This window comes from Mytilus galloprovincialis, chromosome 6, assembly GCF_965363235.1.
Source record: "Mytilus galloprovincialis chromosome 6, xbMytGall1.hap1.1, whole genome shotgun sequence".
NCBI lineage: Eukaryota > Metazoa > Mollusca > Bivalvia > Mytilida > Mytilidae > Mytilus > Mytilus galloprovincialis.
In genome coordinates, this window is record NC_134843.1 from 66,548,026 (window position 1) to 66,570,820 (window position 22,795).

At 31.5% G+C, this 22,795-nt stretch overlaps 1 protein-coding gene across 1 annotated transcript; it reads right to left on the reverse strand.

Annotated features, from left to right (window-relative positions):
* Positions 1–32: 32 nt before the first annotated feature.
* Positions 33–22,691, reverse strand: LOC143080150 (VPS9 domain-containing protein 1-like). The gene is made up of 14 exons (XM_076255876.1): positions 22,518–22,691; positions 21,563–21,635; positions 18,001–18,096; positions 17,159–17,294; positions 14,269–14,383; positions 13,791–13,853; positions 13,173–13,225; positions 12,360–12,447; positions 11,120–11,205; positions 6,241–7,221; positions 5,272–5,462; positions 2,567–2,633; positions 843–947; positions 33–392 (listed from the first exon to the last, which is right to left on the reverse strand). Exons 1-14 carry the CDS (start codon positions 22,599–22,601, stop codon positions 308–310), a joined length of 2,223 nt encoding a protein of 740 aa, XP_076111991.1. The 5' UTR covers positions 22,602–22,691; the 3' UTR covers positions 33–307.
* Positions 22,692–22,795: the final 104 nt, after the last annotated feature.

Consider the following 22,795-nt stretch of genomic DNA (forward strand, 5'->3'; position numbering starts at 1 on the left):
AACAAAAGTTGCAGGCTCGACAAAAATAAATATTAGTTACAATATCTCATTCATGAAAATATATATATAATTTATGTTCTTTAAACAAAAAAAAATGGCACATATCTACAATTATTTGTAAATGATATCAAAATCACATAAAACAAACTTCAACTACACAAATAAAATGGAATCATTCACTTTTAAACAACATTGCATCTTTATATCACAGTCCTCCTACCCAAAACTGATAATTTCTTCACATTATATTTCGCTTTATCAGGGGAGGTAATAACAACCCATAGCTATAAATAAGCTGGTCTCCAGTCTATGCAGCCATTCCCTGTGATACCAGATAACCTACAGCTGTCTGTATGGATGTCAAACAGTATCCTTCTTCACCCATTATATAACTATGAAAATAAAACATGCATTTGTCAGCTACTGAATTAAATTCCTATAAAAAGAGACAGGAACATTAAACATTTAATTTTCACTATTTATTATAAAAAGTCTGTACAGTAAACTGAACTAAGCTAAAATTTCAGTGTAATATTTTTTATGCATAAGAAAGTGTGATATGCAAATTTGATCAATATTAGAACTGCAAAAATATTGAAATTGGAACATCAAAGACGACATTATGAATCATCTGGCATCTATGCATAAAACTTACCAGAGTTAATCAGAGTTAAAACATGGCATTATGCTTTTGCTTACCATAATGGCACTTTTTTTTATACAAAAATGACCCTAAGAATTCATTAAATAATTCACCTTTGGACACCATTAGTGAACACATATGGTTAAGTTTGCCATCCTATTAAAATATCCTTCATAAATATGCATTTAAAAATCATTACCCTTCATGAATAAACTCCTCCAGTATCAGACATTCAGATAGTATTTGTGGTTGTCCAGCTTTAATGATAACATAGCACAGGATAGGTAACAAATCATCAGCTCCACTGTAAGACACAAATGTATAGAAATCATTTCACTAGTAAGAAATTGATTTACATAAAAATGACTCCTTTTAAGATCCTTAAGATCATATGTATATTGTTATGATTCCTTTTAATATGTATATATGTATTTGTAACTTGATTAATAGAAATGTGTTTGCAGTCGATAACTATTCAAAGTCTCTGAATTTGAAAACATGCATTCAGTTAACCCTTAGACTGCTGCATTGATTTCTATTGTACTTTTGTGTAATGCTGAGTAAAATTTTAATCACTGATGAAATAAACATGTTCACTTACAATTGCTGTATCTTTGTAAATATTGAATATTCATCAATAAAAGTTATATAAAAAAGTATTGTTAGATTCTGTATTTTTAATTTATTTTATTTTTGTGTGAGTCTCTGGTCATGTTTTACCTGTACAGGTGCGAAAATAGGTAAACAAAGGTAAACTTATTTTTTCATGTTTTATTAAACGATCCATCAATGTAAAAGTATCCATGACTTCAGAATTGAACCAATATAGTTTAAAATCTCTTTTAAGAACTAAGTTCCATTGTGATTATCAAAAAATAAAAGTTTCTTCTCAGACCAACGGCCTTTTTTATGCAAATATTTTCCGGTATTTTCCTCCAACTTTCACTGCGCCGACTTTTACTTCCATGTACAAATATATTTACACAACAAGTTCATTTTTAAAGCTTTCATCAATATATAATCTTGACAAACTTAAAGTTCGGGTCTATCGATGTTAGTCAATATTGATTCACATTTGAAAGGCGAAAAGATAAACATCGCAAATCCTGTTTCATGTCATCCATTTTGAACAATGTCTGGGAATCCCCGTAATTCTCGCTTTAAAAGTCTTCTGTTTGCAGTTTTGATAGAATACTTCCATTTCTGTCTATTATATCTTCGGTTCTCGTCCAAATCTTTTTAATCGTCCGCCGCTGTTAAATCGTTATCATTGAAATACTTCTGAACGTGTTGGCCATTTCTCCAAACAATATCCGCCATTTTGTCACTTTTTTCATCAAAAATTTTCACTTTCGGTTTATCGCTTATACCTGATTAAAAGTCAAGAGACACTCGAAAGAACGCAGATTTTAAGCCAATCAGAATCCATACAAGTCGAAACTGCCGCAATCTCATGAATATTGACTCCGCCCATTCCATGGTAACTGTGTAAACAAACGAGTACGGAAAACGACTATAGTCGCGAGTAGCAGTAGCGGACTGTCTTATCGGAACGACAATAGTCGCGCGTAGCAGTCTAAGGGTTAAGACAATTAGCATCCTAGAATATAGCCTAATGAATGACTGATGTATAGATAATAAACTTGATAGAAGGAGTTTGTTGAGATGAAAATCTTCAGAGAACTGGTAATTCACACAAGAGTTTCTTCTGTAGTTTTCTCAGCCTTACTCCATTTTCTAGCCTTTATTCTAGTGGCAGCCCTTTTCCACCATTCTTCATCCCAGTCAACCCATTTCACTAGACCCACATTATTGATTTGTTTGTTCAATTTGTTCTCATCATCAATATGCATGAAACTGGATTTTCAAATTTAAAGGACCTTAATATCTATCATGGCTATAAAATAATGGATGGAAACTTACATAGTAGGAATTTTCTGATTTTTAAAGTAATCTTCAATACACTGACACACTAATCTGGAACACTTTACTGAAATGTAAATATTATTATTAACAAAAGATGGAAAAGTATTCCATAGAACTAGATAGCTGTTGGATCTCAACCAGTGTATCATCATAACACTTACAGTTCATTAATGTTTAATTGTTAAAATTGTTTTCTTGAATGAGTGTTATTTTTAATGTGTTACAGTTAATTTGAATTCATTATTAATTTGTAGGATACCATTTTTTGTTGATTTGGTTGATTACATGAAACCTCGAGTTTTAATGTTCAACGAACAAATCATTTTCTATACTCTTTGTGAAAAGAATCTGGCAAAACCACTACTTGAAATATCAATGAAAATACTCTTTAATCTCAATCCATTAAAATTAGTACATGTACCAATGAAATTTATTTCTATTTTGTTATATTTGGATTTTTCTTTTTCAACCTTTTGAAACTGTGGAACTAGTTTGAGTAGTATTTACCAAGTCTTTTTGTTAGTAATGCACATATATTTCTTTGGTGCTTTTACGGATGGGATTCTTTGGTCACATACAGTATTTACCTAGACAATTCAGTGTTCTCCCCAGGATTTTTGGATAGCGCTGTGGTAAGCGCGTGATTTTCGACAATTCTCAGTAACTTTGTCGCGGCGCGCGGTTGGTTTGTAATTGATTTGTTATGTGTTTTTCTTATATAATGCTATTGATGTTTTCTCTTGTAATGATGTCCTCATCATGCTCATGAATGGAAGTTACCCCTTTGTTTGCTAATGTTATTGTCTGGATATAGACATGATAGAAGAAAAGTCTTTTTGTCTCCATTGTAAATTCATATAATCCTCATATTATCTGTCTATAAAACCCAAGGAGAAGTCTTTTCCATGGTGGGTCTATACCAGACTGCCTAGATGTGAAGATTTTTTATCACTAACAGGTGATGTTGCAGAACATGTAAAACCAACAATAAAGTCATTGTCAGCTTCTGTGAGAAAGTTTTCAATGACAAGATTGGTATTTTTTACATTTACTTTTATTAACATTTCTAGCAAAGTACAACTTTTCAATAAAAATGAGTATAGTATTTCAAAGGAAGAAATGAAATTGCCCTTTTAATAATATTCAAATCTTATCAAAGACTTGCTTAAAAAAAAGGCTAAAATATTCCAATTATGAATATGAAAGAAATCCTGTAAAAATATTTTAAAGAGATTTTTTTTATTTCAAAGGTGAATTACCAATCAAATACATTATGTATGCAAACAACTACCACCTTTAAAGGTTTTGTTTGATAATTTTATAAACATTTGAATACATGCCACCAGATAAGTTTGTCAAGATTAGACAATACTTCTTTTAGGTCTTTCCCTCCCAAATTATCTCCCTTATTGGCTGACACAACTTCCTGTTTACACCTGTGTCTTTTTTTTTAGCATTAAATACTATTCCTTATCCAAGCCATCCTCTGTTTACATTAAATTTAAAGCAATATTTAATTAAGATATATTGATGATTGGTTGACAAATATCGATATTTTATATATATTTACACAAAATTTTCGTTTTGTTTTATTCCCTTATCCATTTCAAAAAGAGCCATGTATGGTCAAGTAATCGTAAAATACGGGCTTATAATAAATCCCTTGATAACAGGGATGCTTCTTTCAAGCAATACAGGTTCGACAGTTCGGTTGTAAACGCAAAAAAAGTAATGATATAATCGTAGATGGTTCAAAAAATGGTCGAGACAACGTTGTCAGAGAAGAGGGTAAAACTTCCCTTATATAATTTAGAAATGAACTTTTCAGCACCCGAGACATGTATTATATGTCTCTGTTAGCACTGTCCATTCCTTTCATACGTTTCGGCATCTGTTTAAAGCGAAAAAATGTAGCAGTGTTCTGTTAACCTTACGACGTTTAACTTGGCTTCACCCAAGCTGGACACCGAGAAAGTGAATTTCTCAAGTCTAGTATCAGCTGGGGGTTTGTTTTTCTAATCATATCCTCTTAATTGTTTTCAAAGGGTAAAATTCATTACTGTAGAATTGCTGAATAAACAGGTATTAGTTCGATTGGGTGATAATTAATACTTCAAAGACTAGCTCATTGAAGCCAATTTGATCGTTGTTAAAATCAGTGTTTGTTCAAAGTTCGTTAAACAAGTTTGTGAATGTCGTTGGGAAATGCGGTCAATTTATTTCTTCTCATTTCATTCATATATGCCTCTATATATTCATTAAATTGAAAAAATAGATGTCAATGTTAAAATCTTTGTTTATTTTGATCTCTCAACGACGCCATTTTGTAAAATTTATTAGACTGGTCCCGCGGAGTTACTTTAATACAACGTAAATAATTCTTTCAAAAATCGTTAACCAGTCAATCACGTGATCCGAAAAGAAAAATAAGCGGGAAATTTTAAAAAATACGAAAAAAAATATAGCGACGCGGTTGAACGGGATAGCGACGCGGTCAGTGCAATAGGACAGCGGGAAATTGAAATAGCGCTGAAAATCGCGGCGCTAAAACGGCCTGGGGAGAACACTGCAATTCTTGGATATAGCTTATGAATCATAACAAGTATTAACTGATCTGTCATGACTGTATACAACTTGTAAATTACAGTGCTTTCAGATGTGTCATAATTAAACTGAAAGTATTTCATGGTATATGTATTTACCTAGACATTCCAGTTTATCCAGAAGTGTTTGCTGATTTGGAAACATTTTTAGATGTTTCACTGCAATATTATATGGTTCCTCGCAATCTATCATCTGAAGCTTAAGTTTGACACTACAGTCTGCTGGTAAACAGGTCTGTCTCTCTGTCATCACATAGGCTAAGGTCAACTCTTTTGGTTCATTAGCTAATCTATAATTAGAAATACTCAAAAGAATATAACATCTAACTTTTACTCATGGTCTATGAATAATATATATCAAAGCATATCAAATCTGAGGTAACAGATATGAAATTAAAAAAAAGCTATGGAAACCTATTGTATGCCGAAAGTATACAGTGCACCTTACATAAATACAAACATTTTATAAAGTTTATTGTGCAACTCAGCCAAAACAAAGCTATACATTTTACATGTTTTACAACTAAACTGTTGACAGATTGACTAAGGCAGCAACCATTTGATTTTCTGGGGGGGGCTATGGTTTTTTTTTCTGGACAAATTATTTTTTTCGCCTGCGGCGAAAAACAATCTATTTTTTTCGCGACAACTCGAAAACAATTTTTTTCTTTCAATTTTAGCATTACATATGGTGGCAGCTGAGGGTGAAACAAACAATTTTTTTTTCTCAGAATCAAAAACAAATTATTTTTTTCTCCAAAAACTGGAAACAAACTATTTTTTCCAAAAAAAACCATAGCCTCCCCCAGAAAATCAAATGGTTGCTGCCTAAATAGCAAAGAAAATCCTGTCACATTTAAACATACCTGGTACCTGTCCAAGTCCATGAATCTTGTAAGTCATTGTCACTTATGATATTTTTTGTAAAATAATGGGTTTTGTTGACACTCTTTGGTAGTCTCTATTGTATTAATTTCCCTTTTGTCTACACTAAGTATGATTTAGACCTTTGTGAATAGTTCAGGTGCATATCTTTTTAACGAGGAACGTAAACTAATAGTCAATTACCTGAAAAGTCCCAATAAATATCTCCAGACTGGTTTAAATATGGATTTCTCCAAACAAGCATAACATTGGTCCTTGCCTTCAATACAGTCTAATTGTTCGTAACATATTGTAAACAACACTAACATCTTCTCAAGGTACATGTGAATATCCTGTGATATTGCTTTAATATGTCTCTGATAAGCCTCATTTTTAAGATTTTTAATTTTCATTTCTATCGACTTTAAATCTGACAAAGAAGCAGATGACTTCAAAGATTTACCAGTATCCTTCTGATTTTCTTCATCAATTTCAATGCTTTTCTTTCCAGTATTTTCACTATCTTTCGGACCATCTGTACTTTCATCCGAATTTTCATCATCAAATAATTCATCCATATTATCTTGATTATATTGGTCATATTCTTGTGAAATTTGATGAAGAATGCCTTTCGTTTCTCTGATACTGTCCCTCAATTTTTCTCTCTCTTTCTCTCCCATGTCAATGGCTTTTTCCAAATTGTTCTTGACTTCAGTTTGTACTTCAGAAATGTCATGTGTTTCTGCGGTATAATTTGGTTCCCATTTATCTTTTTTTTCATCTTCATCTGAATTTTCCTCTTTAACTTCTAGCTTACTTTCTCTTTCATTGTCCATCTCCTGTGGAACATGTGTATCTTTCACTTCATCATCATTTATTATGTCTGTCTTATTTTCACTTTGGCGTTCACCTGTACTGTCATTTTCATTGTCAGTTCTACTTTCACTTTCATTTTCATGACCCTTAATCTTAACTTCCCTTTTTAAACTGGTATCTTTGGAGTCTTCACTACTGTTATCCTGCTCTTTGCTTTTGTTCCAGTGATGTGTAGGATACAATGACTTTGACAATGGAACTTTAATTTGATCAACAATATTAATTTTCTCATTGACAATGTGTTGTAACTTATCATACAGTCTTTTCTGTAGAGTCTTCATCTTCATTGTTAAGGGATGCTCATTAGATCTGAAAATAATGAAGAAGAAAACAGAAGCACTTTAAAAAATAATCATGATCATTGGTATTATGTCAGAAAAATAACCATGGGGCAGTACAAACAATGTAAAAGATACCAGAGGGACTATAGCAGTATGACATTCAAACTCATAAGTTGAAAATAAACTGCTGATTTTAGAACAATTTTTAGTAAAGTGTTACCTAAATGACTGAAACTGTTTGATAGTAACATTAAATCAACCTTAAACTAGTCAATAGACTCAATACAAGTTCATTGATGCTACAAATCTAGTGTGAATAATTTCAAGTTTGTAAAAAATATCCTGACTTTTGAGTCATCTCAATATGACCAAATCCGGAGAACAAATTTCTAGATCCAAACTGTCATAAAGGATGGTTATTGACAGCATAAAGGCTGCAAATTGCACAACGGTAATGTATTCAGCTTATTGTTGTTTGCAGCCTCAGTTTTATAACTTTTCTTCAATAATTTATAGCCTTAGTTTTTCTTAGATAATCTGATCATGGTATAGTAGCTGGCTATTACAGGTGTTGCTAACAATGTTAATGCACGAAATCCATAAAAATTTGGTATCTGACAAATAATAATGGTCCACAGTACTTCTTTGACAGTATGTAATACATGCACTACAAACTCCTCAGAGTCTGAATTGACCAGTTTACTGCTCGACCAGTAAAATCGAGCACACATTTTACTCGACTAGTCTCGACATTGTCTCGACTGTACTTAACTGTACTTAAGTGTACTCGACTAGGTCTCGACTTTACTTAATTAGTCTGATTCAGTACTTGATGATCTTTGTGTAGTCTGAAATGGTCTTGACCAAGGCTCGACCTGTCTCGACCTGTCTTGACTAGTCTCGACCTGTCTCGACTAGTCTCGACTCAGTCTCAACCAGTCTCGACCTGTCTCGACTAGTCTTGACCTTCAAATTTAGGTTTGACTGGTGTAAATCAGCCCATCTAACTAAATTAAATATTGATCTTACAAAATTCAAGCTTATTAGGTAGTTTGATTTATTGCTGTGAAATGAAAGAATTTAATTTTACAATATGTAAAAAAAAAAATTATTATATAAAAATTCAGATAGGCATCTTTAATTTTTTTAATAACTTTTTCAAATCAACTTGGATTTTCATCAAACTTTGCAGATATCTTAGATATATATCAAGCTTACTGAATCCAATTTCATTTAGTTTTTTGTTGTATTGCTGTAAAATTTAAGAATTAAAGTAATTTTGGTAAAAAAAGGCTAGGATTTGCAATTCGGACAAAATAGAGATATTACACTTTAATTTTTTTAATAACTTTTTCAAATCAACTTGGATTTTCATCAAACTATGCAGCTATCTTACATATATATCAAGCTTACTGAATCCCATTTCATTTAGTTTTTTGTTGTATTGCTGTAAAATTTAAGAATTAAAGTAATCTTGGTATAAAAAGCTAGAATTTGCAATTAGGACAAAATAGAGATAGTACACTTTAATTTTTTTAATAACTTTATCAAATCAACTTGGATTTTCATCAAACTATGCAGCTATCTTACATATATATCAAGCTTACTGAATCCCATTTCATTTAGTTTTTTGTTGTATTGCTGTAAAATTTAAGAATTAAAGTAATCTTGGTATAAAAAGCTAGGATTTGCAATTCGGACAAAATAGAGATAGTACACTTTAATTTTTTTAATAACTTTTTCAAATCAACTTGGATTTGCATCAAACTATGCAGCTATCTTACATATATATCAAGCTTACTGAATCCCATTCCATTTAGTTTTTTGTTGTATTGCTGTAAAATTTAAGAATTAAATTAATCTAGGTCAAAAAAGCTAGAATTTGCAGTTCGAACAAAATAGAGATAGTACACTTTAATTTTTTTTATAACTTTTTAAATTCAACTTGGATTTTATTGAAACTATATAGCTATCTTGGTGATGTATTCTTCTTACTGAATCCCAGGTTGTTACAAAGTTTGTTGTATTGCTGTCAAATTTAAGAATTAATTTAATGTAGGTAAAAAAAAGCTAGGATTTGCAGTTTTGACAAAATAGAGATGGTACACATTAATTTTTTTCAGAACTTTTTCGAATCAACTTAGATTTTCATCAAACTCTACAAATATCTTTGCAATATATTGATCTTACTGAATCATAGGTTGTTATTTTGTTTGGTGTATTTCTGTCAAATTTAAGAATTTAATTAACCTAGGTCAAAAAGCTACGATATTAGAAATATATCTTTTCTCATAATTTGGGAAAAAGTATATATAAAATATTAATATAATTCCTTTAATGTTTTATTCCTTTTGATATACACTTTATAAATATATCAAAAAGGGATGAAACATTAGAAATTATTAAAATAGTTCTTCTGATTTGTGGTGATTTATAAAGCAATACCTTCTGCTTGGGGCAAACTTATTAAAAAGATCACATCTACCAGAGAGTTTTAAATTCTAAATAACATTTATTCAAAGTTGCAACATCCTGTTAAATCTAAATCACAGGGCTTTTAATTCACTAGATAAGTAATACACGAGTTTAAGAAAAGTAGGGCTTTCTTTTTACCTGTAAAACTCACGTGTACTGATGTAATTAAATCATGTATAGTGTCATGTCATTAAATTTGACAAAAAAATATTTTAAAACTTCATAACAACCTGGGATTTAGTAAGATCACCAAGGTAGCTAAATAGTTTTAATAAAATCCAAGTTGATTTGAAAAAGTTATTAAAAAGCTTAAAGTGTACTATCTCTATTTTGTTCGAACTGCAAATTCTAGCTTTTTTGACCTAGATTAATTTTATTCTTAAATTTGACAGCAATACAACAAAAAACTAAATGAAATGGGATTCAGTAAGCTTGATATATGTGTATGATAGCTGCATAGTTTGATGCAAATCCAAGTTGATTTGAAAAAGTTATTAAAAAAATTAAAGTGTACTATCTCTATTTTGTCCGAATTGCAAATCCTAGCTTTTTATACCAAGATTGCTTTAATTCTTAAATTTTACAGCAATACAACAAAAAACTAAATGAAATAGGATTCAGTAAGCTTGATATATATGTAAGATAACTGCATAGTTTGATGCAAATCCAAGTTGATTTGAAAAAGTTATTAAAAAAATTAAAGTGTACTATCTCTAGTTTGTCCTAATTGCAAATTCTAGCTTTTTATACCAAGATTACTTTAATTCTTAAATTTTACAGCAATACAACAAAAAACTAAATGAAATGGGATTCAGTAAGCTTGATATATATCTAAGATATCTACATAGTTTGATGAAAATCCAAGTTGATTTGAAAAAGTTATAAAAAAAATTAAAGATGCCTATCTGAATTTTTATATAATAATTTTTTTTTTACATATTGTAAAATTAAATTCTTTCATTTCACAGCAATAAATCAAACTACCTAATAAGCTTGAATTTTGTAAGATCAATATTTAATTTAGTTAGATGGGCTGATTTACACCAGTCAAAACTAAATTTGAAGGTCAAGACTAGTCGAGACAGGTCGAGACTGGTTGAGACTGAGTCGAGACTAGTCGAGACAGGTCGAGACTAGTCAAGACAGGTCGAGACAGGTCGAGCCTTGGTCAAGACCATTTCAGACTACACAAAGATCATCAAGTACTGAATCAGACTAATTAAGTAAAGTCGAGACCTAGTCGAGTACACTTAAGTACAGTTAAGTACAGTCGAGACAATGTCGAGACTAGTCGAGTAAAATGTGTGCTCGATTTTACTGGTCGAGCACAAAAACTGGTCAATTCAGACTCTGAGGAGTTTGTACTGGCAGTTAAACTTATATATAAACACTAGTCTCGGCTGATATTTCAGATCAAATACAGTATCACTACAATGTATATTTATAATTACCTTGTTATTTCTTGTATCAGTTTATTTATAAGTTCTGAATCATCTGGTTTTTCCTCAAGCTTTTTCCTCCAACTATTAAAAGCAAGCTAGAAAATAAATCAATGCATGTTTTTTGTAAATAAATTTTTAAAATACAAACCTTTTGATTCAGACACTTTAAAAAGAAATACCTTTCTTGAATTCTTTGTTGATAAATTAAAATAATTAAGTGAGGTCCTGACTCCATCAGACAAAGTTGACTTTTTCTTAACTCCTCAAATAATCAAGCATTTATTCACACATCTTTGTCTTTCACAATTTTAAGTTTGGGCTTTCCTGATGGAGGATAATTCATAACTTGCTGCTGTCACACCAAATATGTAAAGCGTAATTATCAATCTAAAGATATTCTGTTGTAATTTAGTGTGTGTATACCAAACTACCATCTCATCTGAATAGTCACCATGGAATCCATTTTGACCAGTATTGCAGTATATCATATGAGACACACTTAAATGTCTCGCCTGCTTTGCTGATTATGACTGAATTATATGTTGAAGTTTTAGAATTCAAGGTCTAACTACATGTTTCACAGCTTTAACTAGGTCAATGAACTAATAAAATCAGGTCAAGGTCAGATGAATCCTAACAGACATAAATGTGGTTGCTTGTTTTTTTATTCAGACATGATGTTTTAGTATATAGATTTGCATATTCATGATCTTTTTACAAAATTCAAAACAAGAACTTTGAAACTCTTAAAAACAATATGGACTTTCAAAATCATTTTGAGTTATTATAATATTTTCAGTTATAATATACAAGAAAGGAACTAAAACAAATGTTTTTCTGTACATAGTTCTTTTTATTTATATCCATTGAACTTGCTATTTATATTGAAATCTACACCATATGTTTTTTTATTTATGGACTTTAATAAGTTGTCCCTTAATTTGAGGTTTCACAGACACAAGTCAAATCACAAATAGGCAAGGAGAAAAATAAACAGTATTGTGTGGGATATAATGAATAACTATTTCTAGTTCTAAAAGTTGTTCATAACATTTTTATCAATGTAGTACCTAAACATGCAAGAGTGGGGTTCTTTCTCATAATATTGGATTTTTCTTTCTTTAAGACCTCTCACTAATGGTACTCGTAAAATAGTTGGATCTGCCCATTTTCTCACCAGAATGCACACACTTCTGAATCCCATACAACAGCAGCACTTATATATATATATATTTATATAAATATTTACATGCTCTTGTTCAAATTCAAGGACTTTTTTGTAGATTAATCTTTGTTCTTTATCATCATCTGTTAATCCTGTTGGTGTTCCAAATCTCCTGAAACCAATGATGAATCATTTTTATTTTTTTCCTATATTTTGGCATGTCACTGTGTTTGTTCCTTTAAAAGTGTCTCATTGAATTACAAAACTGAGGTCCAGGTTGAGAAAACAAAGGCGGACTATGAGGTATGAGCTTTGCTAATTGTAGTAGGTTGTATGGTGACCTATAGCTGTTAATTTCTGTAGCATTTCGTTTTTTGTGGAGAGTTGTTTCAATGGCAAGCATACCACATCTTCTTTTTTTTATATAACATAAGTTATGTACAGCTAGTTTCTAAATTTTACTGTTAACTTATTTTTGTATGTTGATGAATAAATATGTTTTAACAAAAACTGACATCCAGTCTTTTCTTTAGATGTTTAAAAACACTCAAAGTACATAAATGAATGAATCAATACAATGTTTAGGTCGAGAGCGCAGACAAACAGAGGGAAGTGTTTTGTGATCTCAAAGGAGACTACCCTGTACTTTGGTACCAATAGATGGATAAAACAATGTGTTTGTATTTTCCTTCTTTTTTTTTTAATACAAAATAGACATTTAAATGTGTTTCTTTTGTGGCAAACTTCTTTGTTAAAAAGATTTTAAACATTTATGTAGCAAAAAATTGTTTGATCCACTATGCCAAGTACAGGAAATAAGGTGCAACTATTTCTGTAGATTTCTACAGACCTGTAGTTAAAGGACATGGAAGACTTATTAAAAAAATCAAGCTATACCTTGCAGCTTGTTCTTCTAATCTTTGTTGTCTCTCATTCATTTTCTTCTTTAGCTATGCTAAGTTAAGGCTAAATACATGTATCATTGTAATAAAACTAAAATTATATAATAGCATACAATAAGCCTTAACAGGAATATGTCCATTTGGACACCATGCACTGAACTGACAACAAAAAAGTTTCAAGTTTATGTGACCACATCAGCATGGAAAACTATTCAAAACCTTATCTTTTATGAGACACCTGACAGACAACAGGTGGATGTAAACCTGGAAAACAGATCTGATTGTCCTTCATACTATAGTAGGCAGAGCATAAAAAAGTACAAATTCCATGAAATATTTAAGCAAACAATAATTTCTACATTATAATTTTCATAACTTAAGTGACAACATAACATTATTTCACATGCTTCAAAATAATTATCAATGTAATAATAATTCATAAATTCGAAATAAAAATCACACAATTAATCCTGTATTACTGTTGATTGTTGTTTATTTACATTAATAAATGCTCACATTAATATCTGAATTAACAGTTAACATTATATTCAAAACTTTCGCTTGCTATGACAATCGTAATGTGTTTAATTTTACATTTGTAGAACAAGGATACTGCTTCTTCTTGTACTTTTGCAACTGCTAAATTTTCTGCCATTTTCCTTTGAACTGTCAAACTCTGAAACAAAAAACCCCAACATAACTTCATATGATATATTTTATATATAAAATGGCACAAATAAAACCGGCCATACTGTTTCATTTAAAGATACTTCGTACCCGAAGATGGCACTTTTACAATGAATATTAGTTGGTAGAATCTTAAACATGTTAAATAAGGGGCGACAAATTTATAACATATGGATTCAAAGACATATTTTTTACATTTGACAATGGCATTTTAATAATTGCAATCAACAGCAAGAAAAAGGTTATGGTACGAGGGGTACACTGACACTGGTGTCTGTTAAAAATCTGGTATTTAATGTATAATTTGAATGGGTTGTTAGAAAATTTAAGATAAAACAGAAATTTAGAACATATAAAGCTCTGATGCATATTTTCCACTGATATCTTTAGTAAACAAAAATTACATAGTCAGTGGCCATTCTTCTCTTGGGGTCCAATCTAGCCAACCTTGCTTTGTAGGCCATCATCAATTGTTGGTTCTGTTTGTAGGCTAATTCTAGTGGAGACTGTTCCTTTGGACTGTAATGAAGTGAAATAGTAACCATTTTATCAAATAATAACCATAACTTATACACCTGTTATAGCACTTTTTATGATGAACAGTGATGCACTGTAAATTCAGAAATTATTGCATGTATTTATTATTGCAATTTTGTCATTTTAGACTTACATGCGATTTTAATTTTTACTATTTTTAGAAAAGTCCTGTTTAATTCATATAAAATATTTCAAAATGCAAGTTTAAATTATTGCGTTTAAAACTCTGTAGCAATTTTCGCAGTAATAAAAACCTCGCAATAATTTCTGAATTTACAGTAATCAATCATCAAATTAAGTTTCAAGGAAAAGAAAATTGAAGAAGAAAACATTATGTGTGAAAAGATTTTGTATTCAAACTACAGATGTGTCCATCAGAGTCTTGGGTGACTTGATGACTTATTGTATGTCATTCTTAAAATAGGATAAAATTGAGAATGGAAATGGGGAATGTGCCAAAGAGACAACAACCCGACCATAGAGCAGACAACAGCAGAAGGTCACCAACAGGTCTTCAATGCAACGAGAAATTCTCGAACCCGGAGGCGTCCTTCAGCTGGCCCCTAAACAAATATATACTGGTTCAGTGATAATAAACACCATACTAAACTCCAAATCCATACATTGCCAAATCAAGTACTGTGGATTGACAATGTTCATGGATTGAAGTATAATCATGATAATTGTAAAGTCATTGTTTCCAATAGTTCAAACAGAAAAGTTTGTACTTCATTAAATATTTAAATTCTTGGTTTGTCTGTATCTTTGAAATCCACTAAAATTGGTATCCTATGAATGATATAACTTTTCTATTTATAGAACATCAGATTACGAGAATACGGAATGGTCACAAGCAAAACAGTTTGAAAAGCATGGTCTTAAATCACCCACAAGTTTCAAATAAGTTTAATCATGTATGTAATCCCTTAGTTCCCAAATGGCCACTTTTTTAACATGTTTAATGCTGAGTGGTAATGTTCTAAAGCAGAAAACAGTAAAAACTGTTAAAACATATCCACAGCTGAACGTATTTTAACCTTATATTTGAAAAATGTTGTTTATAGCATTAGCATAAAGATATTTGAATAAGAATAATACTCACTGTTTAAAAGAAAATTACAACAAGAATGTGTCCATAGTACATGAATGCCCCACTCGCACTATCATTTTCTATGTTCAGTGGACCATGAAATTGGGGTCAAAACTTTAATTTGGAATTAAAATTAGAAAGATCATATCATAGGGAACATGTGTACTAAGTTTCAAGTTGATGTAACTTTAACTTCATCACAAGAGTGCACACACTGAAATGTCTCGCCTTCTTTACTAATCATTGAAATTATGTTGATAGTCCTAAGTATAAAGCTTTATTACAACTGTCACATAAACTTAACATTAACCAAGATAGCTAAACAAAGACCAATGAACCATGAAAATAAGGTCAAGGTCAGATGAACCATGCCAGGCAGACATGTACAGCTAACAAAGCTTCCATACAACAAATATAGTTGACCTATTACTTATAGTTTAAGTAAGAAAAATAGACCAAAACACAAAAACTTAACACTGTGCAATGAACCGTGCAATTGAGGTCATGGTCAAATAAACCTGCGGGACTGACATATAGATCATAATATATTTCCATACACCAAATATAGTTGACCTTTGGCATATAATATTAGATAAAAAGACCAAAACTTAAAAACTTAACTTTGACCACTGAACCATGAAAATGAGGTCAAGTTCAGATGACATCTGCCCGCTAGACATGTACACCTTACAATCATTCCATACAACAAATATAGTAGACCTATTGCATAAAGTATGAGAAAAACCGACCAAAACACAAAAACTTAACTATAACCACTGAACCATGAAAATGAGGTCAAGGTCAGATGACACCTGCCAGTTGGACATGTACACCTTCCAGTCCTTCCATACACCAAATATACTAGCCTTATTGCTTATAGTATCTGAGATATGGACTTGACCACCAAAACTTAACCTTGTTCACTGATCCATGAAATGAGGTCGAGGTCAAGTGAAAACTGTCTGACGGGCATGAGGACCTTGCAAGGTACGCACATACCAAATATAGTTACCCTATTACTTATAATAAGAGAGAATTCAACATTACAAAAATTCTGAACTTTTTTTTCAAGTGGTCACTGAACCATGAAAATGAGGTCAAGGACATTGGACATGTGACTGACGGAAACTTCGTAACATGAGGCATCTATATACAAAGTATGAAGCATCCAGGTCTTTCACCTTCTAAAATATAAACCTTTTAAGAAGTTAGCTAACGCCGCCGCCGGATCACTATCCCTATGTCAAGCTTTCTGCAACAAAAGTTGCAGGCTCGACAAAAAACTACCTTGACCAAAAACTTTAACCTGAACTTCGCACTATCATTTTCTATGTTCAGTGGACCATGAAATTGGGGTCAAAACTATAATTTGGCATTAAAATTAGAAAGATCATATCATGGGGAACAAGTGTACTAAGTTTCAAGTTGATTGGACTTCAACTTCTTCAAAAACTACCTTGACCAAAAACTTTAACCTGAAGCGGACGGACGAACGGAGGCACAGACGGATGGACGGACAAACGGAGGCACAGAGCAGAAAACATAATGCCCCTCTACTAACATAGGTGGGGCATAAAAATAAGGTTTCATGGGACTTTAATGGCTGTGTTATAGTTATTTGAAACCAAATGTTAAATCTAGCAACATATCCTTTTCAAATTACTTACATAAGAACATTATCAGGGAACACATTACATTTAGAAGATTGGAATTGATCTGATGGAGTACAAGGTTCAGACTTGGTACCACTTGGTTTATATGATGGTTGTATCTGTATACTATCTAATGAACTGCTTTGTGCATCTGAAAAATTAATCATTGCTTTAATTGTTTGAAAAATACACATCATAAGACTTGTTTGCCTTTAAAATGAAAAGAAGTACTGTAAATTCAGAAATTATTGCGAGGTTTTTATTATTGCGAATAATGCGACAGAATTGTAAACGCAATAATTAAAACTCGCATTTTGTAATATTTTAACTGAATTGAGCATGACTTTTCTCAAAATCGTAAAAATTAAAATCGCATTCAAGTTTAAAATGACAAAATCGCAATAATAAGTGCACGCAATAATTTCTGAATTTACAGTAGTAAAGTCTTTTTAGTCAATATTCATTCTTGAATGATTCTTTTTTAATTAATTGTAAAGGAGATTTCATTAATCATGTTAATAACTAAAGATATTTAACAATTCTTTAAAAATAATGTGTATGATGAATGTTAAGAGTAGTAAACATGATATAGTTTACTCTTAAATAAAAATGTTTTGATGTCATCTGAAGTTATACATGTATTTTTGATTTCATCATTGTTTGTGATAGTTTTAATCTGATTCTGAATATCAATATCTTAATTACATGTACATTCCTTTCCTAACATGTGTAAATGGTCAAAGAAAGTTAAAACTATTAATATTTGCACCTAAAAAGACACAATAATTTGTGATAAAGTCAGACCATATAAAGAGGCTGTGGACCAGTATAATAAACCACCAACATACTTCACCTACCAATCTGAGTAACAACTGCAGCAACCCTTTCCATGCACTGCTGACCAAGTCTTACCATCTTCACTGTGTCTTTTCCAATGATGACATTCAAGTTACCTAAAATTATATGTGATTATTGGTAAATTTCACAATAAATTTGCCCAGTGGTCAAAGAACAAAGGGCATACAGCCTAGGTGAAGCTTAATTCTCTAAGATAATATGAACAGGAAAGCAAAGCTGATAATATTCAAAACTTCTAAGGCTAACTTCAAAAACAGTATCAATATATATAAAGTTTGTATAAAAAAAACTGCTGAATTGAACATAAAACTATCATGATACTAAGATTGAGGCTAAGTTATTGTCACATGGAATTTATGGAAATCTATTTACACCCCCCACCCACCTAAAAAAAAATTGTTTGTGTTCATACAAAATTATAAAGGGACATAACTAGAGAACTGAAAAAAGTGACATCCCCCAAATTTAAACTTGCTCTGTGATTATGGAAATAAGCATTTTGTATATGTTTCATATCATTTGGTTGAAGCAAACAAAAACTAGAAAACAGAAACCTATATTGAGATGTTCAATGTTTTTCAACCTAAATGAAGTGTGCCTGCTCTTCAAGAAACCCCTTTATTTGACACAACTGTATTCATACATCCAGCACAGTCCAATAGATGCACAAAGATTTGTTGTTTATATTGGTTTTTGTTTATCTAAAGAACATTGCACAACTCCTTATGGTTGTTAAAACTTCCAAAGAATATACCATACTACTAGTATCCCTCATAAATATAATCTTGCATCCCCAGTTTGACTTTTAATAAATGAGACTGTATTTACACATTCAACAAAATTCATAGATAGAATATTAAAATAATGATTTTAAGAAATTTTCACAATGACTTAAACAGGTCAGGAACACTACCTTATACAGAAATGAATTAATTAGCATAAAATTGAGAATGGAAATGGGGAATGTGCCAAAGAGACAACAACCCGACCATAGAGCAGACTACAGCAGAAGGTTACCAACAGGTCTTCAATGCAACGAGAAATTCTCACACCCGGAGAATATATATTTATGTCCTTGCAATACGCAGCAAATGTTATTGTTTATTTACGTGTGACGCAATTTATTTTTTCCTGGGTTTTTGACCAATCCACTAAATGAGTAACAATGCATGATGGACTACTACGTGTTTACAATCAACCAAACATGCGTGTTATTTATTAAAATACAACTTATTTTTTGTTCAATGTGGGATTAACAATTTCGCTTAGTTTTTCATTTTTTGTATCCACATTTATAGTTCAGGATATAAAGTATTCGTTCAATGCTCAGATTAACAAAGAGTTGTTTCTATGCCAAGAAACAAGTGTTTGAATTACCCAATGTACAGCCATTAATATGTTTGATGATGACACCGAGATTTCAGGTATTCGTCCACCAGACAGCAGCGAAACAACAGTGAAAAACACAATTACCCATCAGACTAACTTACTAGTATAAAGTAAGCCGTCAAAACTAGCCGGTGCTAATATGCATGAGGGCAGCAAATTTTGTATACTGGAAGATAGTTAAAGAAAAATATATGATCCTTGAATTTTGTGTTCGTAAAAAGGCGAAGACTAGGAGTTTGTCAAAGATCTGATGAGATCACAAAACTTTCTAAGTTTTCACAAAATTTATTTTATGATATTGTACCTTCTTTTATGATTAAAAAGTAATTTAAATCGAGGAAAAGCATGTGTTTATTCCTTTGTCTTTAAGAAACAACAACGAATATTCATCAATAGGCCGAATAGGGACCAATTATACGGTATGGGTGTTTCTCATTGTTGAAGGCATTACAGATGCCCATCACTACTTACATCCATTTCATTTGAGCTTAAATGTATAGTTGTCCCATTGGCAATCATACCACGTCTCCTTATTTTTGTATACAAACATTTTTCAAAAAGTTCGGTTTTCCCTTATGAAATATTTACTGACGTCTGTAGAACACTAAGTAATATTTCCATATTGAGAATTTAAGCGATACAGAACATGCACAAAACCTATATGATCCATCATATTTCATTAAAACTGCACAAGATCTTTTTAAATTCTTGTCTGACAGTTTTAACAAAAACTATAGGTATAATTGATTTTTGACATATTTCAGTATTTGGGACTTTCAAACTTTTCCTTTTGTTCTGTAGGTAGTGAAGCAGCAACTGAGTTTCATTTTGTTTTTCGTCTTTACAAAGTTCAATTTTTTTCTAATAGCAACATTGGATTTTTTTTAACGGACTCTTACATTTGCCAACCTTATTAAAACCATTAATGATGCTATTCATTTTATGTGCGACAAAGTGGAAGCATTGATATGTTTTGTTAAAATTGCATTCTTTTACACAAGTAAATTTTGGTCCCTTTATAGCTTACTTTTCAACATTGAACCAATAGTTGCTTACTTTACTAGATTGTGTCTTGGATGGAAAGATGTCTCATTTGGCACTCATACCTCATCTTCTTAGTTCTATATACACGGCATGTTTCAGAAAAACTTATAGGTAATATGGAACCCACTATGATCCAGAGGATTTAAATAATTGGAGATTTTGACGTCGTTTGGACAGCAGCCAAACGATAAGAATACCTCTGAGGTATATTTTGGGATTAAATAAGCAACAGACAGACATTATCGATGGATGAAACTATACAAAGTACATGTATGTTAAGTTATTTACCGTCACCGCTTTAATAACACTTATATCTAGCATACTGAATATTATGGTGCTCTTACTTTTAGTTCAGGTCCTGATAAAAAAAAGTTTACACATCCAGTACAGATAGAAGTGTTTCAGTGCCAGTTTTCATGTTTTTCTACACAGAAAAGTTTTTGGAATGACATTATACAGGTTTAAAAGAGCTCAAAAATTGTTCATACTAGACAGTGGTCAATTCATCTAAAATTTCACTGTTTCACGCCGTGAAATTATTGCACAAGTACAATGCATAACAATGGAAAAAACCTGTTCAACTACTTTTACAAGGCGAAAAGGAAAGTCGAATCATGAAGCCTGTAAACAATATTTTTTTAATCTGAGCATGCAAATTGAAGATTATGTTATATATTTTACAATAAACATATTCGTAGACCAAAAACATTTATTTTCAGAGTCCCAGACACTATGTTAGTGGACAGTTTTTCCACTAATTCCACATGTTTTCAAATGGTGTAGACTCATAGTAGCCCACAATGCATTGTAGTTCATTGAGTCAATTGGTCAGTTTTTCAAGGCCGTATTGGCCTTGTGTTTTGGAAATTACTATGCAAATATATTTGGACGTCAGGAAATCTAGAGTTCTTGACCTGTTAAAGATAGGGACACTTATAAAAGCACTTTTGTTTATTTTCAAATGTCTTATGTCATGAATTATATTCCTTCTTTTCCATATGATTAGGTGACTAAGGTGGGCATATTAGTAAAGCCTTTATGCTAACCATACTGTAACACTCAACAATCATACATTGTCATATCACAGTTTATAAAATAGAATACAGGGATCATATATATTAACTCTACCTCCAAGTCTAGCATCTTGTAGCAACTTTGTACTAATTCTCAAAACACATTCTAAATACTTCATATATGATTCCTAAAAAAAATCATTGATACTTTTAAATGAACATGATGAATATATAAATGTATATGTATAAGTATGTATAACTCTTCTTAACATCAGCCCAATAATGTTAGATCTGTAAATTTAACTTTCACAATTTTTTTTATCTTCCCTTGCCAGGATTTCGAAATTCATGCCACTGAGATATTGTGGCACCAAATTTGCCTTGCACTATGCCATAAGGGCTAGACCACACAACCACCTAGGCTCTACAAATAATAAAGCTTTTGGTGGCATGGTGTTACCTTTCCTTGTCAGTTTTAATCTAGCGTCGTAACACAGTACATGATATAAGGCATGAAGATGGAATTGTTACAGATCTGACAGCTGATTTATCTATTGTAAAGGATCATACAAATTAATGTAAGATGTTATCACAGAGATAATTGTATCAAAAGTATGTCTGGACCACTGACGACTCTACAATCCCCACGAAGTTCAGCATTTTTGTGGTTTCACTTTTCCTAAACCTTTATGCTAAATCACCAGAAATTTGTTTCATATGACTTTAGAATTTTCAAGTAACAAGACAAGATGTCTGATGACACAAAGAAGTTTTGGCTGTTGTATGAGGCCAATGGTCATGATGGTCAAGTGTAACAGAATATGTAATATTCCACCATGTCCACTATTATTGTTGAAGCCATAAGGTTTGAATGGCATAGTCTAGACTGTGTCAGCAGTAACAGGGGCAAGTTGAAACTGACAGAGCATGACAGAAATTTAAAGAAACTTTAAATTTTGTAAATTCAATGTACATGTTTCCTCATAAATCATTCAACTGTTCAACAGTTGGTTTGTGATTACTAATTGAACTTTGGAAATGATCACAAACTTCACAGTTATCATATATACTTGAACTTTTCCGTCTCCATCTAGCTTTAACGCATCTGCTACTGTTCTCATCACTGTTGTGATTGTCGTATTTACAGCTGTCATCCTCAATATTCGTTTGTATTTAAACAGATTATTGTTTTAGGGCACCTGCAGCTTCATTTATTTTGCAGACAGCTTTTTGTCACTTCCGGGATACGGAAACTATCGACAGACAAAAGAAATTTAAATGTAGTATTTTTTTCTAAGTAGGCACAATTGTATAAAGAATTCACTTTGTTTTTACTTTATTTAATTTA

Bases quoted from the DNA above. Each gene is read 5' to 3' on its own strand.
- LOC143080150 (XM_076255876.1), bottom strand. From the start codon at position 22,601: ATGACAGCTGTAAATACGACAATCACAACAGTGATGAGAACAGTAGCA. The intron at 14,384-17,158 runs GTAAGTAATTTG...ACTTCATTACAG, and splicing joins TTCCCTGATAATGTTCTTAT to TCCAAAGGAACAGTCTCCAC. The intron at 13,854-14,268 runs GTAATTTTTGTT...TTTTTGTTTCAG, and splicing joins GAAGAATGGCCACTGACTAT to AGTTTGACAGTTCAAAGGAA.